This window comes from Phodopus roborovskii, unplaced genomic scaffold (assembly GCF_943737965.1).
Source record: "Phodopus roborovskii unplaced genomic scaffold, PHOROB, whole genome shotgun sequence".
Lineage (NCBI taxonomy): Eukaryota > Metazoa > Chordata > Mammalia > Rodentia > Cricetidae > Phodopus > Phodopus roborovskii.
Genome location: NW_026126433.1, coordinates 44,551,974 through 44,574,546, shown reverse-complemented (window position 1 = coordinate 44,574,546; position 22,573 = coordinate 44,551,974). Strand labels below are relative to the sequence as shown.

General features: G+C 39.5%; 1 protein-coding gene across 1 annotated transcript in view; it reads right to left on the bottom strand.

Annotated features, from left to right (window-relative positions):
- Window positions 1–22,573, bottom strand: part of Fmn2 (formin 2) — a 282,857-nt gene that overhangs the window by 176,446 nt on the left and 83,838 nt on the right. Inside the window, exons 5-6 of the mRNA XM_051186365.1 lie at window positions 19,737–21,334; window positions 17,505–17,649 (exon numbers count right to left, since the gene is read on the bottom strand). Coding sequence (XP_051042322.1) covers window positions 17,505–17,649; window positions 19,737–21,334 — 1,743 coding nt within the window. The remainder of the gene's footprint in view (window positions 1–17,504; window positions 17,650–19,736; window positions 21,335–22,573) is intronic.

Here is a 22,573-nt window from a genome sequence, read left to right as displayed (position 1 = left end):
TCTCAAACTCTAGGCTTAGTCTTCAGCTGCTCTACTTTGTCCTGGAAAAATGGAGCATGCAGCTCAGTGCTTGGCACAAGGTTCGTACTCACTCAACAGGCACAGAAAAGATTAATGCCACATGGAGTCGTTGGTTATCTTCCTGCTCCTATGAAATTTCCTTATGTCACTACACCGTGACTAAATTGCAGTGGAAGACATGTGTCTCCTCCTCTAAGTGATTCCATCCCAGGACAAAAGTCCAGCTGGGGTGCTTACATAGTCCACTTTTAAAATGCTAAAAAGGGGAAGGGACTAAAAATGAAGAGTAAGAAACCAAATGCAGTGTAGCAGTTTCTCAGAGCAGGAACTTGATAATGAGCAAGACAGGGTCATGCAAGATCACATGTTATGTGCAAAGGGAAGAAGTAGGTGTGAAGCCCTGCCCACATTAACCTGAACAACAGTAAGTAGCTTTGGTAAAACTCCCAACAAAGAAGATGGCTGATTCATAGCTCCTTATTCTCACTAGCATCTCTGGAGGATGTGTCTGGAGCATCTGGAGAGTGCAAAACACGAGTAACAGCAGGAAGACAGTGACCTTTCAGTGGTAGACTGACAAACTCTTCAAGAAATAAACAAACAAACAACAACAAAAAACAGTTGGGGGCCTATGAAGTGCATCTCTGTCAATTTGAGGCCAGGTCAGCCAGAGCTACCTAGTGAGACCCCATCCCAAATAAATAGGTAAATGTATTTATTAACTAAAATATAAAGACAGTAGAATTTTGGAGAAGGGAATACAAGAAGAGAATATATAAGCATGCAGAATCACAGAGGTGACAGGGCAGAGGAGAAGGGAAATGGAGAGCCTGATAACTCTCACTACAGTTCTACTTGTGAAGAGAAAAGGAATTCAGAAAGAAAAATAAAACATGTACATATGCATCTGCATCATATACACCATCCTCCAAAGGGTTTAGAAAACAGAATGGAGGGAGGGAAAGAAAGGCCCAGGATGTAGGCTACATAAATACTATGGTTGACAGAGAGCAGTAATGAAAACAAGAGACCCGGGCAGCACAGTCCCCAGAACTAAGCAGAAATGTCATCTCACAAGTAGGTCCTGGAGTGTGCATAGCACAATGCCACTGAGACAGTTTTCTCTTCCTGAAACTCAGTCAGGATGTAAATAAGACTCAGTCCATTTGGCCAGGCTCCTGCTTTGTTCTGAGGCATTGGGAATCAGGAGTTCTTGAATTGCCCTAACTATAGGACTATATACCAAGTGTCAAGTGCTAATGCATTAATACAAGGAGTGCTAGCTTGGAGTTCTGATCTAGCTATAGGAGAAGACACTGAATCAGAATTTCTAGAGCAAGATATATAGCCTAGTATACTACATATACTACATATATACTACTATATATACATACATTATAGTATACTATAATATGCTTGCCTAGTATAGTTGGAACCCTGGGTTCAACTCGCAGCATTAGACAGAACATGTTGTCTGAAGTAAACCTGTAATCTCTGCACTTGGGAGGTAGAGGTAAGAGGATCAGAAGTCCAAGGACAGCCTCAGCTACTTAGGGAGCATAAGGGCAGACTACAGAATATTCTACTGTAGGAATCAGGAGTCATAAGGATGGGTTATTTATGCTTGTACCTACTTAAGTCCCTTCCTGGTTGGGATCTCCATTAGGGAGACTACTAAGGAGAGCTCTGAACTCCAAGACTGTAGAACAATCAGTTGTAAGTGATTATGCATAGGAGCTGGATAGTGGGGTTGGACACTGGCAAGGCAAAGCTCACCAACCTTCAGTCCCTGCTTGCCGAGGTTTGGACTGGTTCATTTGCATAAACATTTCTCCACCTACAACCAGACAGTCTAAGACACTAGAGATTTGGATCAGTGGGTAGAGAACTTGGAGCTTGCTCCAAGGGGTCCTGACCAGCAGAGAGGCAATCAGTGTTGGCTCAGCCCATAAACCACACCCTCTGGCTGCTAGGCAAGCACCTCAACTGAAAGCCAAGGAAGCCAAAAGTGCAGACTAGGTTCCCACCAGGGACTGAGCTGAAGAGAGCCCTAAAGGAAAAGTTAGTAGGTACAGACGTAGGTCACTGGAGTGCAGGGTACCTCTCAGAGAGCAGGAAGACTGCCTCATTGTTTTCCTCATTACCTTCTTGCATTGTATTCCTAATCTCATTCTCATAGTTAATTGGCTCATAAATTTTTATTCGTTTGTAAATCCATCATAACCCTGCTTCTTTTCTGTATTTGGGGTGCAGGGGTTAAAACCAGGACTTTGCACAGGTTTGGCAAACGTCACAGCAAGCTACATCCATGGCCCTCCTTTTCCTTCATGGCTTCCTCATCTGTCTTCTCATTTTCACATCTAATTTCTTTGTTTTTTCTCATTCTGTTCTAACTTAGTTTTGATTTTTTTTTTTTCTTTTTGGCTCATAAAGAAATCCAGGCAGGGTTCTGGCTTTGGATTCCACCTCGTGTTCCAAGTGCTATGATTATGTGAGCGCCACACCCCGCTTTCAAAATGTAACTTTTGATCTTACTTCCCACTCCTCCCTTGTCTCTGCTTTTTTTTTTTTTAATTAATCAGCCCTGTCTTATATTGTTTTCTCTTTCTCATCATTTTAAGCTGCTGTTTTGTTTTGTTTTCTTATCATTATTGAGTCATTGAATCACTTATCCCTTATCTCCCTTTAATCATGTTTCCATCCCTTTTCTATGTTGCTTTTTACAAAACATATGAAAATATAACAGAATCTATTATCTTAAATGTTTATTATTTGCTATTTTTTAGTGTGCAACCATTTTTGTTAATCAGTGACAATTGTTCTGATTATACTTGTTAGTTATTTGTTGATGAAGAGTCAACAAAGGCATCCAGGATTCAATTTTTTACAAAGCTACAATTGTTACCTATCTTAGGGCTGGAAGGATGGTTCAGTGGTTAAGATCACTAGCTGCACTTTCAGAGGTCCTAAGTTCAGTTCCCAGCAACCACATGATGGCTCACAACCATCTTTAATGAGATCGGGTGCCCTCTTCTGGCCTGTAGAGATACATGCAGACAGAACACTGTGTACATAATAAATAAATATATCTTTTTAAAAAATGTTATCTATTTTTCAACTCCCTTGTTTTATTTTTTAAGATAAGAGATAGAACATTGGCCTAAGGACCAAAGACAAAAACTCATTGATAACTTCCTCAATGCATAAAATAAAATCTTATTCCCTTTTGTCCTTGGGTACTGGTAGTAAGTATGATAGTGGACTTGTTAAAGCTATGGACACATATTCTCATAAACACTTAGCCCCAAAGTAATCAGCAAAAGGAAGACAACATTCCCACCACACTAAGGTTTATGTCCCTCATAGCTGCAAAAACACAGAAATGGGAAATCAAAAGCTGACATAAAGGAAGAGGTCTTGTGAAATAACAAATGAATGACTAGTGCTGCAACTTCAACTTTATCCTTGGTCATTATGTTTTCCTAGACAAAATTCTGATCAATCCTCATCTTCTACGTGTAAGGATAGCATGGGTACAAATATTTGTTAAGGATTTATTGCACTATATCCAACTCCTTCCTTGTTCATTTTTCTTTTATTCTCGTGTGTGTGTGAGAGAGAGAGAGAGAGACTCAGAGAGAGAGGGGGGGGAGGGAGAGAAAGATGTATGCATGCTAGTGTGAACCTGTGTGGGGAGGCCAGAGAAACCTTGGTTCCTCAGGAAATGGCCATCATTTTATTTTTCAAAAAGGTCTCTCATTTGCCTTCATCTTAGCAGGTGTGTGAGGTTGGCTGGACAGCCTGCCCCAGATCTGCCTGTCTACATGCTTCCTGCTCTGGTTACCATACTTAGCTGTTTATGTGGGTGCTGGCAATGACGTGCAGGTCCATGTGCTTTTATGGCAAGGGCTTTCATGATTGAATCATATCCCTGACCCTTCCTCCACTTTGATCATTTTCCACTTTTGAACAACCCAAAATCTGGGCTAAAGCAGAAGTAGGAAAGAAAATAACTTAAATCTGGCTTGTTAGCACCAGGACTGGAGAAATAAACAACATGCTTGTGGACAAGACAATCCATCCTGTCCTCAGAAGGACAACAGAGGGCAAAGGAGCCTGTCCTCTCCAGATTGGATGTGAGCTTCTAACTAGAACGAATCAGTGAGGATGTTTGTTGATACACATATATTTTATGTCCTACAGACTGCAGAAAGTGCCTTATACATCTTTTAAAGCAGACACCACAAGACCATAGTTAAGCAGAACAGTATGGCAAGAGGCGGGACAATGTCTCTTTGTGGCAGAAAAAAAGAAAAAAGACATGCAACTGGAAGTGGATTTGGGCTTAAAGAGATGCAAACCAGCACCTGCATGAACAAGGCTGGGGGCACTCACCCTTCCAGAGCATGCTTCCCTTTCTTCTACAATGGATTTCCCCTTTTCTGGAAGATCTCTACACCCTTGATATCTTCTCCAACTGAAGTTCTGCCCCATGTGGACCATTTCCTTGGCCCTTCTCACCCTTTTCTCCTCATTTCAGAGGTCATCGGGAACAAGGGAAGAATCATGGCGAGGGTAGGGGGTCAGAGTCACCTGAGGAGGTTGTTAATGCAAAAAAATTCAATAGTTGGTTTAATTTCTTCTGCCATTTTTATCTTCTGTTTTTCTTCTTCCCTAGACAAACCACCTCATGCCCTGTGCTGAAGGGAACCCTAATTAGAATGAGCAAAGGGAATGAAGTTGAATTAAAAAGATTACAAGCCAAAGAAATCAGAAGAGAAAGAACTCATGGCATGTAATTATTCTACACACACCCCTTTCTCCAGATGGATGGCATGCCCCAGAATGTCAGGCAGCCCTGAAATACACAGGCTGTAGTCTCCAGTGGGTATCACCAATGGTTAGTACAGAACCCCTTCCCAAAGAGAATACTGATACAGGCAAGGTGAGAAGGGCAATGTGTAATGTCCCAAATCTGCCTCTTGCTTCTGTTTCTTTTTATGACAATATAAGAAGGGAAGAAATATTGGTCTGGTTGTCTCTCTAATTAGTGGTAATAAGAGCTAATCCTACTTGTGGTAAAACTGCTTCCAGGACACTTTTTCAGATGTCACCATTACTCTGAACCTTAGCATATGTCATCATAGTAATGCCACTGCTTTCAAGTGGCTTCTGTGGTGAATAATAATAATAATAAATAATAATCTTAGAAAGAGACATGCTTTCATGAAGGAGGTTAAAGGGTAGATGGAGGAATAGTTTCTAATAATGTCAGCTGATGAAGTGCTTGTTAAAACTGATGAGCGAATGAAAGTATGAGCAAGTTATAAACCAGTAGAAATGTGCAATCTGTAACATTTTGAAAATATAGTGCCGTTGTTGTAGATAAACATTGGAGAAAATAAGTATATGAGTGAGACATCAAGAACAAAGTAAGATGAGTAGGAATGATAATGACCACAATGGCATTCAGTACAATTGTGTGTGGTCTAGAGAAGAAAAATACAGCAGACTCTTATAAGGGAGGAGTGGTCTGGTGATTAAAATAGGGCAGTGGCCAACAAGATGGGTCAAGAAAGAAGGTTGATATAGTAAGAAACAGACTCCTTGCTATTTGGAAAGAGTCATATGTCAGCTATTCCTTCTAAAATTTTCCATGCAGTACAGGTTGTCCTATAAGAAAGGCTAATTATGTGTCAATATGAAGTAACAACAGAAGCAATCAAGATGTTCAGGCAATCTGAAATTTTAAGCCTAGGTAAGACAGCTATACTCATTCCTCTTAGGAAAACTGGTTTGAGTGAGAAAGGTTGTAAGTATATGTAAAATAATAATTTAAGTAGGTTTTTAACTTCAGTGTTTCAATTTCAAACCAGGAAGGTGAATGAGCAAGCAAAAGATACAGAAATTGAAGATGCACACTGCAATTATAGAACATAAGTAAAACTATCATTTCCTAAAAAGGTGAAGTCATGTGTGAGAAGGGTCCAAAGAGCAAACTGAGCAATAGAGACACCTGAATTCAGGATATACCTCTAATGTTTTCCATAAGAGAACTTCCTAGAAAAAAGGTCAAACTTGGAAGGGTGATAAAAACCCAATACAGGCCCAGGAGGAGTTACTCACAATCACTTGTTCTGGTCCATGAAAACTTTCATTTAATCATATAACACCAGAGAACAAATGCCTCATGCACATGCTTTAACTCTTTTAGGTAAACAATCTGACAGTAAAATAAAGCTTGAATGAACTCAAAGCTGCCCATCACTTACCGTCATTACCTCAATAATTACAAGGTCATTGGGACATGCCTTGAAAGTTCTATTTAGATCCTTAGTCCCCTCTTAACTTCAATTTAGCCAAGCATACAATTCCATCTACCCTCTTGACCCTAGCAGTTGTCTCCTTCCTCTTTCGCCTTATGTCACCCAATGCACAAATTAAGCTGAAGCCCACCAACATTTGATTATTGTCTTTGTATTCTATAATAATCATATTTTAAAATAGTACCAAGTTTCATTCACATATAATAGAAAAGTAGGAAGACATATTTCTGTTTCAAAAAGCAAAGATTTTGTTTTTGTTTCCTATATAACAGTATTGCATTCTTTCTGGGGAGATTCAATATGAGATTCAAGCAAACAATTGGGGAAGGGAGTTTTATTGTCTAGTTGGCTACGAACAACCTCCCTGTCTACCATCTTTGTGTGAAGCATTACTGAAATAGGAAAATTTTAAATTAAAAAAAAAATCCTCCAAAACATAACAAGTAATCACAATAAAATCAGCAGCTGGTCTGACATTTCCAGAATGCTATAACACAACTTTTAGAACAAGCTACTCTGCCTTCCTTTGCTAGTTCAAAGACAAGGGGCTCCCTCAAAACCAATGTTTGCAAAGGCCTCTGCCAATCAAGCTTTTTCCTTTCCTTTTCTCTCTTTTTTTTTTTCCAAGGCTAAACATATAAGGGACACCAACTCCAGGTGACTGACCTGAGATTCTGGCATCCAGTTCTTCCTGGGGAACATGATGGCTGCAGGAGAAAAGCAGTAGGAGAGATTCCAATCCAATTACGAGAAGGGTAAGAAGGGTTGTCTATGATGGGTTATAACTTCAGAGAGCAGGAACCATTGCTAAAGACAAAGGGCAATAGAGCATGCACACTGTTCTATCAGAGTTAGGAAAATTGGAGATCAGAGAGAGAGTGAGAGGAAAAGAACCAGAGAGCATGGCATGGCACAGCTGATGAGAACAATAGCTGCCTGACAATGATTGGAAGGACAGTCACCACAAACAAATAGAAGACAGCCAGGTCAAACAATCCTGGGCCTATCGCTGAGGAGATGGGCAACCAAACTAGGCAAGGATCCTGATAATCTGTATACCAGAAACTTTTGGGGGAAAATCCCACTTCTCCTGGACACTGGACCACAGTAGTGGTCTCAAGTCATTTTGGAAAGATTCCACTGAGTGTCAGGAGCCTGTCAGTGGCTCTGGAACCTAGGATTCCACCATACAGGGTATGCTCTGAGAACCCAGGGGAAGTGTCAGGTGAGAGCAAGCCTGTAAAATTTGTCAAGTCAGAACAGAAAACTTAAGTCAGAACCGTGGAGAGCTCCAAGTGGAGCAACTCTGGAAGAGCTATATGCCAGAATGATACTGGCTTCCTCCTCCCAAAGGCAAGCATGGCAACCAACTCCCAGAGGAGCATGAGCACAGGCAAGTGAATGAGTGAATCCAGTTAGGACAGATGTGTAGACGTGTAGGAGCAATGTGGCATGCATAGGTCTAGTGACTACAACCCCAAAAGATTACCAGTCTCTAGAGACAAAAAGACTCTAGTCAATCCCTGCTTCTCAAACTGTCAGTCATAACCTCATATGGGGATTGTAAAAGGCAATAATAACCCACCCGTGCACATTCGGGCAGTCCTATTTAAGCTCAATGGGTCATATACATAAAAGACATGAAAGAAGGAAGGATTGGGGAGAAGGATTTCAGTGTGAGAAGCAGTGGGGATGAGACAGATGGGAGTGAGAAAGGGAGGAAAAGGAGAGAGGCAGAGATGGAGACAAGAGGAAAGAGACCAGAGAAATTGAAGTGGGGAGGTATAATGAAATTTATACATATGTCTAAAACTGTCAAGAACTTTTTAAAATGAAAAAAGAACTGATGACCATAAAAGGCATCTGAATGTGCACTGATCAAAAATTAATGAAAAGCCAAAGGCACAATGAATCTGAGGTATTTGCAGCAGGCAGTGGGTGCCCATGTGGAGGCAGATGGCATTACTGCAGCCTCATTTCTGAGCACACGTGCACTCTAACATACAGTGCTGATGTGGTTGCCTCGGGTCAGATTTGAGACTATTTTTTACCAAGTATGTGAAGTTCTTTCCTTGTACACAGACATGACATTTCACCATGGAACATATTTTTCCTACCACCATTCTTTAGCATGTAAGTATCAAATTAATGCATCATTGGGCTGCATCATGTTAAAACATTTTTGCTTTTAAATTGCTGTTCCAGTTGCTGGCAAGTTTCATAAAAACTAGAAATTTTGTCTTGGGGCTAGGATAGAATTTGTAACAAGTTTTGAAATGGCCCTAAGTCACCTTCTTTCATTTTATACTATATATGAAGTAGCACTCACAACATTTATTTTTAAAAGCAAAATATTACACAATTCTAAAAAATATTGAAGATACTCTGTGTTTTGAAATATCAAATATTTAACCAGAATTTAATTCTGTGTACAAATAAACACAGATAACCATCTCATTAGCATAATGATTTACTTTATTCTTTAATAGTAAAAATGGATATATACCAAAAAATGTTTCAATAATTTTCTTTATAATTTATTATCAATAAATGCTAGATTTGTTTATGTGTTTTTTAACTTATGTATCTAGCCACATTAAAAAGAAAGTGTCCTGGGCAATAAGAGATTGGTCAAGAGTTAGTTAAAAAGTCAAAGAAGCTTTGACCTAGAGTCAAAACCACATAGCCTTGTTGCTGCAGACAAAACAAAATTCAGCACAGGAGGCCAAACAACACAAAGGTCTCATTTCACCACAAGGAACCTACTCAAAAGATCCAGATATCTACACTCACCCAGGGAATGACAACCCTGGGTGATGGGAACCAGTTCCTCTCATATTTTGATTTTCCATGTTCTGTTTATGCTTTTTAAGCCATTTTAACTTTTCTTCTCCCCTTATTTTACATCTAGCTTCTTGATCCTCTCCATGATCTTGGTTCTCTCTTTCCCTCTCACCCTCTTTCTCTCCTAGCCATAAGGCTTAGGTGGCTGAGGCTCCTGATCTTTACACCAAAGCCTCTCAAAAATGGAGACTGCAGATGTAAATGACTTACTTAGCATCTGGTGGTTTTGTTTGTTTGCTAACATTCCCATCTTCCTCCTTCCCCATTCTTCTCCCCCACCTCCACCACTGGTACTCTATTGTCTTCAAATGGACACATTTTCCATCCCACCTCACTCTTCTCTCCTTTATTATCTTATGTCATCTGAAAATATTTTTTTCAATACTGTAGGTTGTCTACATTTCCTTCCCTTTGTTTTCTTTCTCTGCCACCATGTTTAACTAGGTCTGCCTCCCCCCTCCACCCAACCCCTGTTGCCTGGTACAATTTGCTAAGTTTTACTCTGATTGTTTTCTCTCCATCCCTAACCTTAGGTAAGTTATATCTCAGTGCACTGTACTGTCTTCACTCTTATTGTCCTATGAAGCTACTGGCATTTCAGGAATGGCTGTGTTGAAGTGACTGTTACTATCTTTTTACTGGCCTTACCCATCACTTGTGCTTGCTTCTCCCATATCTGTTGTTGGTCTTTTATCCTGAGGATGGTGCTGGCCATCATACCTAAGCCCCGGGCTGAGTGTTTCAGGACATGTCAAGCTACTGAGAGACATCCACAGTCTAGTGGGGAGAAACTCTACGTAATCTATACCACAACCTAGTCCTACCTCGACACTATAAATATTTAAAGAAAACAATATGGATGTCTGAAAAATATCAACCAATGACCTGGTCTCAGATATGCAAGGCTCAATGAAAAAAAAAAAAAAAAAAAAACATAAGAAACATGATAGATGTACAGGTCTCAAAGCAAAAAACTCAAGAAACATATCAAATAGCATGATTCTTCCAAAAGTATACAAACTCACAATAATGGATTTCAGTAAGAATTATATATATATATATATATATATATATATATATATATATATAGAGAGAGAGAGAGAGAGAGAGAGAGAGAGTCACAGACAGACAAAGAATTCAAAAGAATTGCAACAATCTTCAATGAAACCAAAGAGGACATGAATAAAATGAACTAATTCAAAGAAAATATACACTGCTTAACAAGAAGGCAATTTGAAATATAAAAGATTAATCCAACAAAGAGGAGTACTATAAAAAATCAAATCAAATTTTGAAAATGAAAAACTCGAACAACAATAACAAAATCCTAAAAGCCCAATAGTGAACTTCACCAGTTTAGTAGAATACAGAATGCCAGGGCTTGAAGGTAAGATGGGTGAATTGGAAAACTCAACAGTGAATATTTTAAAGAAACTAAATACACAAATAAGAACTTGAAAACCAAAAGAAAAAACAAATAAACAAAGAACTTGAAAGTCATATCTTTAAACACTCAATCATTTTCTAATTTATGTCAAGATGATTCAGAGTTTGTAAAAATCTGCCCATTGTTACCAGCATCCCTTTCCACAAACAAAAGGTAGGGGCTATCAAAACTGTCATTAAATGGGTCAAAGAAGAAATAAAATCCTCATTTGCCCTGCAATTACTCAAAACCCTGCTACTGTCCATGGTAAAGAAAGGTATACTGTTATTACCAACATGGCACTAATGGAAACTCCAGGTCCAATTTCTCGAAATTCAGTTCTCATACTCACATCTAAGAAGAAAATCCTGAGCATTAGAGAGGTGAGCAGGAAGCTCGTGGGCTAGAGGAAGCAGGTAAGAATGTCTATATTCATCTCCCTAAAGGTCTCTGTGGCAGCACACAAGAGGGACCTGCTTCAGTGCTGACTATTTACTGTGGTTTAAAATGAGCTTCAGGGTGCAGAGAGACAGCTCAGAGGTTAAGAGCACTGGGCTGCTCTTCCAGAAGTCCTGAGTTCAATTCCAAGCAACCACATGGTGGCTCACAACCTGAAATGAGATCTGGAGCCCTCTTCTGGTGTGCAGGCATACATGCAGACAGAACACTGTATACATAATCAATAAATCTTACAAAGAATAAAATAAAATGAGCCATTCCTCAATCTTCTCTGCCTATCTAAACAGAATAAGTTCTTCAAAGCCCTCTTAAGGTTGCATCTCATCCATGCAGCCCTTATCTCAGTTAGATACATACACTCTATTCAAATCCTGCCCACCAACAGTGCTTACCAGCTTAAGCATACACCATATAACCCAAAGGACTCAAGTGTAGGGATTTGAACTGCTTAGTCTATAGATCTCTGCCCTCTCAAGTATTTTCAAAGGTTTAACTGTTTCATGCTTTTTTTTTGTTTGTTTTGTTTTTTTTTTTTTTTTTTTTTTTTTTGAGAGAGTGCCTTTTATAGCCCAGCCTACTCTCAAATGTGCTATGTACCTTAAGATACCTTAAACTCCAGCTGCCTCTGCATCTATTTCCAAGTACTGGGATCACAGAGATAAGCCACCACATCTAACCTCTCTGGCATACTTGGCTTCTTTTATTATGCTTCCTGCTAAAATGGAAAGACTCCACTGCCTTCAAGTCAAAGGAAAAAAAGAAGCAACTGTGAAAGTTACATTGTCATTGTGATCACTAAGGTTCACTAGTGAGACAGAGGACAAAACCTACCTCGTGTTTACTAGGGCTCTGTGCAACAGTTACTCTACTCTAAACTAGTAGTGAAGAAAGAAATTTCTCATCACCTACCCCCAATGCCTAGCACTGATGTTCTCTTCTGCACTCTTAATAATCCTCACGGCTGCTCCATTAGGATAAACAGATGTTAAACATTAAAATCCAATGTCCTTTTGTTATCTATCTAGTCTGCTACAACAGTAATACCATCACAGTATTATGGTTATAAATCCAAGAGAATTACCCTTGAGCATGATTAAAGGTTATACAAGTAAGGTGTACTTTACCAAATATAATTCACCCAATGTAAAGTGTAGCAAGGTTAAGGATCATTAGCTAATTGCACTTTGTTTTTATTACACTGCTGGTTTTTCATTTTCGACATTTACTTAGAAGTATATAAACATTTTTTTGGCCTAAAGAAAACAAAAACTAGGGGTTATTATTGTTTAATTCATTGAATTGATTGTGTATGCTGCACACATAGTTATAGGAACAGCATATTCAAAAAATAATAAATCTTTCAACATCTAAAACAAATCCAGATTCCACAAAACCTATGTTTGTCTAATTATAGCTTTGTATTTTGATGTGGTTTCCTATGTAAATACATTCTAAGGCCTGCAGCTGGAATGCATTATATTAAAAACACATGTTAAAAGTTACAAAGTACTTGTGCTGGGGAAATGGTTCAGCAACTAAGAGTGTTTTCTGCTGTGTGAAGGACCTAAGATCAATTCCCAGCACCCTTTTTGGGTGCTTACAATTGCTCCAAGGAATTTGACACCCTCTTCTGGCCTCAGTTATTCTTACACACACACCTACACACAAGGCATATACTACACACATACACATAAATAAAAACAAATCTTAAAAGTCACAAAGTACCAAGTATTTATTATGGGCCTTCAAAGTAAATCTAAATAGTCATGCTAAAGGATATTTGGTGCTTCCAAAACTATTTTAGGTTTTCCATCTATAAGCCAAATATTTTGAAAACAGCAACCTGCTAATACTCACATTATCATTGAACTATGACCCCTGAGGCACTGTCAATCACCAATTTCAGTGAATGTGATTTGAAAATCTAAAAACAGATGCTTACTGAGACACAAAGATAAATGAGACACCCTTTAATACATTTCAAAGCAGTATTAGTGTTGGACAGTTTGAAAACAGAGGACACACATCTGCCAAATTCCTCAGCAGAGCAGAAAGCAGAATTTTGAGGGCAATTGCCATTCCAGGCAGCATCTCTCAGAGGTTCTATATTAGGTGCTCCCAAACAGGATCTGTGGAATGTAGCTGCATCTTTGCTCGTCATTACTGAATGTTCCCAACATGAAAATTTCATAGTTTAGGTACCAATGTACAATGCTGAGATAGAAGAGAAGACCAATTATCCAACCCCTTATTATAGTTATACTAAATGTGAATTTTAACAAATCCATTCACCAACTCTCCTTATCATAACTAGTAGATTTTTCCATTTTAACCATATTTCCAAAGGCTGAAACCCAGGATGTATTTAATCTTTATTAATAGTTTTCCTCCATAACTGTTTGGGAAGAATACTTTAATCTCACAAAGAGAAGAAATCCATGATAAGAGTTATCAAAATAAGTGTTTACACAGATATCAGCCAAATATGTAGAAAATCACACATTCTCCTAATTCACTAGTTACCTTCAGTGTGTACATTTACACTGTGGGCAGCATGCTCCCTTACACTCCTGAGCCAAATTAGATTCTATCTGTTGAAGGTATACTTTTGAGAAGCCTTTACATTTGTAAGGTAAATAAAAACACAAACTTAACCACTGAGAAGTTAACCACAGTGGCTGTCTGCCTCCATTCACTATTGGTGTGCCAATTGTCTTCCTTTGTACTTCTTACAGATACTTATTTGTTCTGGCATAGTACATCATCAATCAGACACATTTTTATTTAACTGATAAAGTGTCATGTTTTATGGAATCATAGTTTTTGAACTTGTCAAAATCTGTTAGAATGTGGAAAAGGTATGTTCAAAGTGATTCCACATACAATGATATAAGTGTAATTACAGTTCATTAAACATTTAACATAGAAGAATAAACTAAACACAAACTCATGTTTAAGTTTGGATGAGACTCCATATATATTCAAAGGAGATATTATGCATCCATATTTATCATTTAATTAGGAAGAACAAAGATTCTGGAGGGGAAATGCCCAGAGTTGGAACTGTACTGTGCCATGAGTAAGCTGGGAACATCATAGACTCCATCTAATGCAGCACTTCTCTGTGCCATAAGCTAATGTCTTTCTATCTCACTGGAGTGGGAGCATTAAATGAGATCATGGAAGAGAAGTGTGGAAAGCAGCAAGGACACACGAGAAATAGCTGACCCCAGGGTAACTTGTAGTTTGTGTGGCTACTGCTGTCTAGCACCTACTTCACATTTCTCAAAAAAACATATTTCCTCCTGATTTCACTGGATATAGAATTGACTAGAAGTTTCCCTTTTGATGTATTTTTTATTACCAAAAACTTTCTGAATTAAATTCTCTCATATTCCTGATCCTAAACTCTGAATTTAATCTTTAGTTAATGATATAGGGTTACTGTTTATATTCTTATGCCATTGATCACCATCACAGTAGGGAAGAGGACAGGCTACATTTTTTTTTTCTGGCTCTAAAACATTCAGAGTCTAAGAGGCTCACACAAACACCAGACGAGTTGTTGTTTCTAGTGTTGCTTCTATTTCGTAAGAGATAAGGTTGTTATTATTTCGAGTTAGATTAATATACAATTTTGATGTCATGTCGCACTCATTTATTTATCAGAAAGTCTCTCAGGCTGTCGTCTAATCAACTCCTCTCACCTTCTCAGCTAACTTACTGATGCACATTAAGTCAAAACAAAGATAAGTAAAGAACTCAGCCAGAACAAAGATGAGCATGTGAGTGAAATACAAAATACTGTATTTTCAGGGTTGGTTTTTTTTTTTTTTTTTTTTTTTTTTTTGTTCTTCCTCTTCTTCTTTTTCTCCTCCTCCTCCTCCTTCTTCTTCCTCTTCCTTGTCTTCTTCTTTTTTCAGAGGATTTAGAATTACAACATAAGAATCACTCTCCTTTGCAATATGCCAAAGGGCAAGACACCCAGCAGAGAACCTTCCACTGTCACGCAAGACATATCCCCACTACGATAGTGGAAACATCCCAGGGACTTTGTTCAACGCGAGTCCTTCTCACTAGAGCCTCCCTTGCAAGAAGACAGATCACTGGAAAATTGTTTTCTGGTTTTTAAATATTTAAAGAAAAGCAGAACTTCTACTTTCCATTGTATATAAGAATTACTTCTTGAGATGTCTCCATAAATGTAGGCCTTAGCATTAAAAGCTTTTAATTTGACTGGGAATGAATCATGAGATAACAAATGTCTTCACATACCACAAGAACACATTTTTCATAAAAGAGAATGTCCCTGCACATATCCTGAAAATATATTTTCCTTAAACAAAACACAAAATTTCTCAAGGAAATGGGATAGAAACATTTTTCTTCCAAAAGCATTCAAGCTAAATAAAATTAATATGATTTTTTCTATAATATATCACTTTATGGCAGATTTCCCCATAAAACAAAAAGAAATTATTATCTCTTTAAATATCAGACTGAACTCAGTTCTAATACCAGGCCAAACTGAGATCTTGTAATGCTCATGAGGAGTCAGGATGGAGAGACTCTTTCGGAGAGCTCCTTTGAAACCAGAGACCAACAGTAGGGTTACAGTGGATGTGAAGAAGGGTACTAGCAAAGTTCCTTACTGAGAGTTCACAAAATGTCTTGGTGATGATAAAGCCAAGTAAGTCTACTGGAGTGGTACTCAACACATATGCAGCATTTGCATGCAAATTGGCCATCTCATGCCAACAATCTTAATTTGAAGTTTTGATGAGACATAAATCAGAGTTCAGTAAGCCAGAAACGGAATACTATATATCAAACACAGAAGTTCTACAATGTCAGGCAACACATGGGCTATCTTTCTTATCTGAATCCCTTGAATGAAGCTTCTGGTACTGGGAGATGTGGAGGAAATTGTTCGTTTAGCTAAGTATCCAGTTTCTGCAGAAGAGACTTCCCATGTTATTATCAAGTGCCTGTTTGGTTACCCAGCTCTCCATATTCTGCACACTCTCCTCCAATCTTGCATGGACCAATTCCCATCTCTGGCACAGTCCATGAGAATGGATAAGATGACTCAGCATCACAGTGATCAATACATATGTATCCTGAGAAGAATCTTTAAAAATACATAACTGAGAAAATGTAGATCCTTCCATTACCTCAGCAGTGTCACTTTGGATTGATTATTGTGACAAATGATTTACTGAATCTTAATCTCTTAAGAATATCCAAGGACATTTATGTCTTTCTCCATCAACTCACTGTTAATTTAAAAAATATTTTTTGATGTTGGTAAATATTTATGTAGTGTCTCATTTACTAGAGATTGGCCTATAGCTACCAGAAGCTTCTAGCATATAACAAATTGTCCTGAAAATTTCAGGAAACATTCAACATAGTGTCTAGATTTGTATCCTTACAAAATGCCTAGGGTTAGCATGGCCAAACAGTCAGTTATTGAGTCTAGGAGTCTGGCTGTCCCATTCTAATCCATCCTGGATAGATTTGGCAGTGTCCATTGTAGAAGTATTTTTGCTCTGAAACATCAATAGAAGTAATGCAGTCCCTTATACTTGGTTACAACTTCTACATCAGGTGCAGAAAGTCAAGGACTCAACCTTGGCTCAACCCTTGGTTGTCACTGATATTGGGACTAGGTCAAAAGAGTACTGGGACACTGGCATTATTTCTTCCCACTGAAACTGACCTCTTTCCCAGTCTCTTCTGCCATCCCACTGCAAAGTTACAAAATGTAGATATTCCCCTATTCCACGGTGAAGGATTCACACCAACAGCAAATATCTACAGCTCACTACCATGGAGTCTTACCATATCTCGCCAAATGGCATCTTGGACACTAAATAGAGTGTCATTTCATGAACAAGTCCAGTGGGTCTACCCATTCAGAATATTCAGACACCTGTTCTTTCTTCTTCTGATTCATGTCACAGGTTAAATCAAAGGAGCTACAGTGAAATAGGAATGCTAGAAGGGGACGGGATTTTCTTCCACATCTCAAGTACAATACAGCTGGGTTTTAATGGCATCCACTTAAGCTATACTGCCAAGGGCTAGACTTATTCCTTGCCTGCCTCTTTCCATGCATATTAACACCCAGATGAACTTAAGTCAAGGAAAACAACACTGACAAAGAAGAAGCAATGGTGGAGGTTCTGGACATAGTTGCCAGTGAATAAAATAATTGGGGCACTCATTCTTTCTGTCCAGTTTTACCTATTCTTCCTAAGTGAATCTTACTTAATAATGCATTCTAAACTTCCACTCCTTCCTTACTATCTGTAGAAGGGTCCAAGGAGACACACCTAATCCATAACCCATTTCTGTTTGTCTTCAAATGAAAGTTCACACTTCAGCAGATGGCCCCTACAACTGGAAAGTACAAAAATACTCACTTGTTTAGCCTTTGTCTTTGAGATTGTATCAGAAATGGGTTTCTTTCTTTCCTTTACTGCAGTTTTAGAAAATAATTCTTCAAATTCATGACAATCTATGGATGGCTCTTCGATCTTTTCCCAAATAAGTGAAGGACTTGAATCTCTAAAATCAAGCAAAAGAACAATAAACAGGCCATTCAAAGTCCTATAGCATGAAGAGCAAAAACAGAGAGGATGAAGAAAAGGAGGGGGAAAGGAAACACAAGAAGAAAGATAAGGAAGGAAATGTCTTATCAACTTGATTAAAAAGTTAAAATGTCATGTATATGAATGAGACATTTGTCTAGCAATTATTTTCCAAGTCATTTATTTATCAAGTCATTTCATGAAAATATCAAAGAAAAGTCTCTCTCAGAATGGGCTAGGGGAACAAGGAATGCTTGATTTCTTATATCCTAATTTGACTTAGCCTAGTAGGTTATTTGAGGATTAACACAAAATAAAAGCAAAAACAAACAAAACCAAAAGAACAAACCAAAAAAAGAAAAATGTATTTCTGAGGCCTGGTAAGGTAGCATACACCTATAATTCCAGCTAAAGAGGCAGAGGCAGGTGAATCTCTCCATGAATCTAAGGCCATCTTGGGCTGCACAGCAAATTCTAGGCAGAGCCAGGACTGGATTGTGAGAGCCTATCTCAAAAATTAATTAACTGATTGATTAATTAATGCATGCATAATGTGTACATGTGTTCATGCCTGCATGTATATATGTGTGTATATATGTGTATGTGTACATTTCTAGAGCTGGGGAGATGGCTCAGAAGTTGAGCATTCTTACTGTCCTCGCACATAAATCTGAGCTCAATTCCCAGCACCCACATGAGGCAACTAACAACCATCTGGATCTTTAGCCCCGGCAGATTTAACACCTTCTTGTAGCTTCCAAATATATATATATATATATATATTTGTGTGTGTGTGTGTGTACTATGCATACATACATACATACTTACAAATAAAGAATTTAAAAAGTCAATCATATATATATATATATATACACATATATATATATATGAAAAAGCTCTCTATATGTACATTGCCACCCAACTGCCCACTATCATTTTCCTTCTCAATACCTACATGTTTGTGCAATGCCATTAAGAAAGAATAAACATCATTTAAAAAAAAGCGAAATAATGGAACAAAGCATCATGACCTGGAGAAAAAGAGTTTGACTACAGTTTAGAAAGATTCATTAATGTCTGTAAGTGGTAAGACACTCAGGCAGAGAATGGACTGGAAAAAGGAATCAGGGATCTCAGTGTATCCTCTCTTGGATGGATTTAGTGAAGAGAAAAGCAATATAAAAAATGCAAAGAAATGCTATTCCTAAATGCATGTCACTCTGATCAATTACATCAAACAATTATGATCAATCAGAATAAAAAGAGCCAATGCCACTTAAAGTGTGTGTTTTTACACCTTCCCCCCTTAATAATGAAGCCTCACATTGTCTCCTTGAGACTGAGGAACAAATTATGTGTGGACAGGCAGTTTGCAAGCTGAACACTTAGTGAAAAGGTCTTAGTTCATAATGGTCATTGACAATCTTGACCATGTGACTGTGATTTGCCCTTGTTTCTTTAGAAGTGCCAGAGTATTCTCAAAGTTACTTTATACACAAAGTTACTTTTGATGTATGATATTTCTTTAGAAAGAGTTCTCTTTAGAAAGAGAATCATAATGAAAGTTTGTACCTCTTAAATGTATAGAACTCATCCTGGAGAGCTGGTTTGCCTATGGATTTGATTTACATTTTTAAGCCATTGGGCAAATATAGAAATTTAAATAGTCAAAGCAAAGAGTGTAAACTAATTTTGTAACAAATATGTCTGCTTCTCTGCTCTGGCTACTTTTGCAGATAAGCCTTGTTTTAGGTGGTTGAGTATAGAGAGCAGTTAAATACTCTAACTACAGGCAAAAATACTTATGCTAAGAAAAATAGACCACAAGCTTAAAACAAATAACTCTATAAATGGATATAATGTACATCTCAGTCAGAGCTGTACACATGTCATTTTTATGTTCTTTGATACTATAGAAGAAAAGTCTACAATGTTAAATAAATTGCTTCAGGAAACACTGGAAGTCAAAATCTTACAAAAGTCTTATAGGTGTACTTAAAATCCATTAAATTCTACTTCTGTAACAAGGTTCTACAGTAAGGGATAAGCTTGCTTTGGGGTTACCTTTTACTATGGAGTTGAATTCTTGTCCAATAAAGAGGCTTCATTGGCCGGCAAGGCTCAATTGGCTGTTTCCTAGCCCCTCTGTCCTGATTCATCCCCAATCCAAATATGCCAGTTGGCAATGGAGGAAAAAGAAATCCACACACTTGCGGTGCTGGTAAAGTGCTACTCCCAACTTGGGAAGAGAGTGAAGGCCCTGAGCCAGGCAAAAGAGGGGGTTGAGGGATGCCTGCCCCAGGGGGAGGTGGGGCTGGGGGAACCCCCATACCTGGTAGAGGAGGAGGTGGAGGAATAGCAACTCCAGGTAGGGGAGGAGGAGGGGGTATGCCCACTCCAGGAAGAGGAGGGGGAGGAGGTATGCCCACTCCAGGAAGAGGAGGGGGAGGGGGTATGCCCACTCCAGGAAGTGGAGGAGGAGGGGGTATGCCCACTCCAGGAAGTGGAGGGGGAGGGGGTATGCCCACTCCAGGAAGAGGAGGGGGAGGGGGTATGCCCACTCCAGGAAGTGGAGGGGGAGGAGGTATTCCTACTCCAGGAAGTGGAGGGGGAGGAGGTATTCCTACTCCAGGAAGTGGAGGGGGAGGAGGTATTCCTACTCCAGGAAGTGGAGGGGGAGGGGGTATTCCCACTCCAGGAAGTGGAGGGGGAGGAGGTATTCCCACTCCAGGGAGAGGAGGGGGAGGGGCTATGCCCACTCCAGGAAGTGGAGGGGGAGGGGGTATTTCCACTCCAGGAAGTGGAGGGGGAGGGGGTATTCCCACTCCAGGGAGAGGAGGGGGAGGGGGTATTCCCACTCCAGGGAGAGGAGGGGGAGGGGGTATTCCCAGTCCAGGGAGAGGAGGTGGGGGAGGGGCTGGCAGCATTTCTGTTCCCTGTAGACTGGTAGGTTGTGGGGCTGTTGTACTGGGCAGAGCAGGCACTGTTATGTCAGAGAGACAGGGAGGTGGGGGAATTGCCATGCCCAGGCCAGGCATGAAGCTGGAGGGCTCTGTACAAGGCAGAGGTGGTGCAGGTGGAATATTACAGCTGTTTTCAGAGGAGAAAACAGAATGTTCATGACTGGTTTCCAACTCAGTATGCAGAGAAGGGTGGGGGTGCTGCCCTTGACCATCAGGAGGCAGTGGGAGTTGTGGTGCACTCTGCAGGCCTGGTTGGGCATCAAGCTGTACGGATATTCTCCTTGGAGACACAATCAAAGAAATCTCTGAACAGAATTTTGTCTGAGGTCCAGAGGGTGAGGGTAGAACAGCTGACTCTCCACTTTGAACTACAGGTGGACATGGGGAACCTTCTGGAAGTGCTTTTAGAGTTGCCAATGTCAGGATGCCACCCTCTTCTGTGGGGGAAGTTTGTATTGACTTTGCCTGAAGAGTTCTCGGAGGCTGTGCAACCTTTCCATGCAATCTGAGACCATCCAGACCAACTTCTTCAGAGGCTGTGAATCCATTCTCAAGGCCTGGAAGACCCCTGGGCCCCTCCAAGTCTAGGGCTGGATATTGCTTTTCTAGCTCAGCTATTTTCGTCCTCAGATCCTCAATGGTCTGTTCCAGTTGCTGAATTACAGTTGCCTGCCCTTCAGACTTCACATTGAAAACTTCCTGAGAGACAAGGACAGGCACAGTTAGTAAGAAAGTGGGGAAAAAAAAATCCAAATCTCTAGAGAAGAATAGAAAATTCAACAAAGTCACACTGGGACTGCCTCTCCAGAAAGACCCTGTCACAGACTGAAAATTCCATGGGGACCCTCTTTCCCACCCTTGGATTTTAAAGTGGTATATACATCCTCCATAATAAGGTCCTTGTTTGTGTCATCTCCATACAACATCACTGAGAATGGGCAGCTGTGATGGTTAGGTGTAAATGTCAACTTGCCACACCTAGAATCAGCTGGGATGAGACTGTTAATGAAACATCCATATCAAGTTAGCCTGTAGGCATGTCAATGGGGGGCTGCCTTGATTACCTTCACTGAGGTGGGATGCAAATACCCACTGCAAATACCCACTCTGACTGGGCTCTGAACTGCACATAAATGAAGACAGCTGGCTGAGCAGAAGCAAGCAGCACACATGCATTCATTCATGTTTCTCTTAACTAGGGATGTGTCCTGACTCAGTGACTGACTGCAATTCAGAATTATAAAACACATAAATCCTCTCCTCTGATGACTTGCTTTTGGTCAGGGTGCTTTATCACTACAATGAAATAAAACTAGAATAGTACCCAAGAACAGGGAAGAACATTCCACAAGACAAATGTTTGCCTTCCTGACTGTGAATTGGAGCTACTAGGATATTTTCTAGAGACTTTACAAGCAATTCTGAATTTTAAAGGCAAGAACTAACTTTTAAAAGTGGCCAAAGTCGCTGGACGGTGGTGGTGCACACCTTTAATCCCTGCACTCGGGAGGGAGGCAGAGGCAGGTGGATCTCTGTGAGTTCGAGTCCAGCCTGGTCTACAAAAGCGAGTTCCAGGACAGGCTCCAAAGCCACAGAGAAACCCTGTCTTGAAAAACCAAAAGTTGTCAAAGCCTCCAATAAGTATATGTGAAGTATTGTTGATGAAATAAAACTCTATGGAGGTATACACTGTGAGTGCATGTCATAATCCTGATGTCACATTCACTACAATTTTAATATTTTATTCAAAGCATTTCAATAGGTAATCACTGATGGCTCTCCAGAAGTTATAGACACTTTAAATGGGTACGATTTTGAGGGTTGCATATGTTTTATGTAAACGTAGGCACACAAACCCTTACATCATGAGTTTTCAACAACATTCATACAAAAGACCAAAGTATTAATATATAAAAGTGGTGTCATATATTTTTAAGT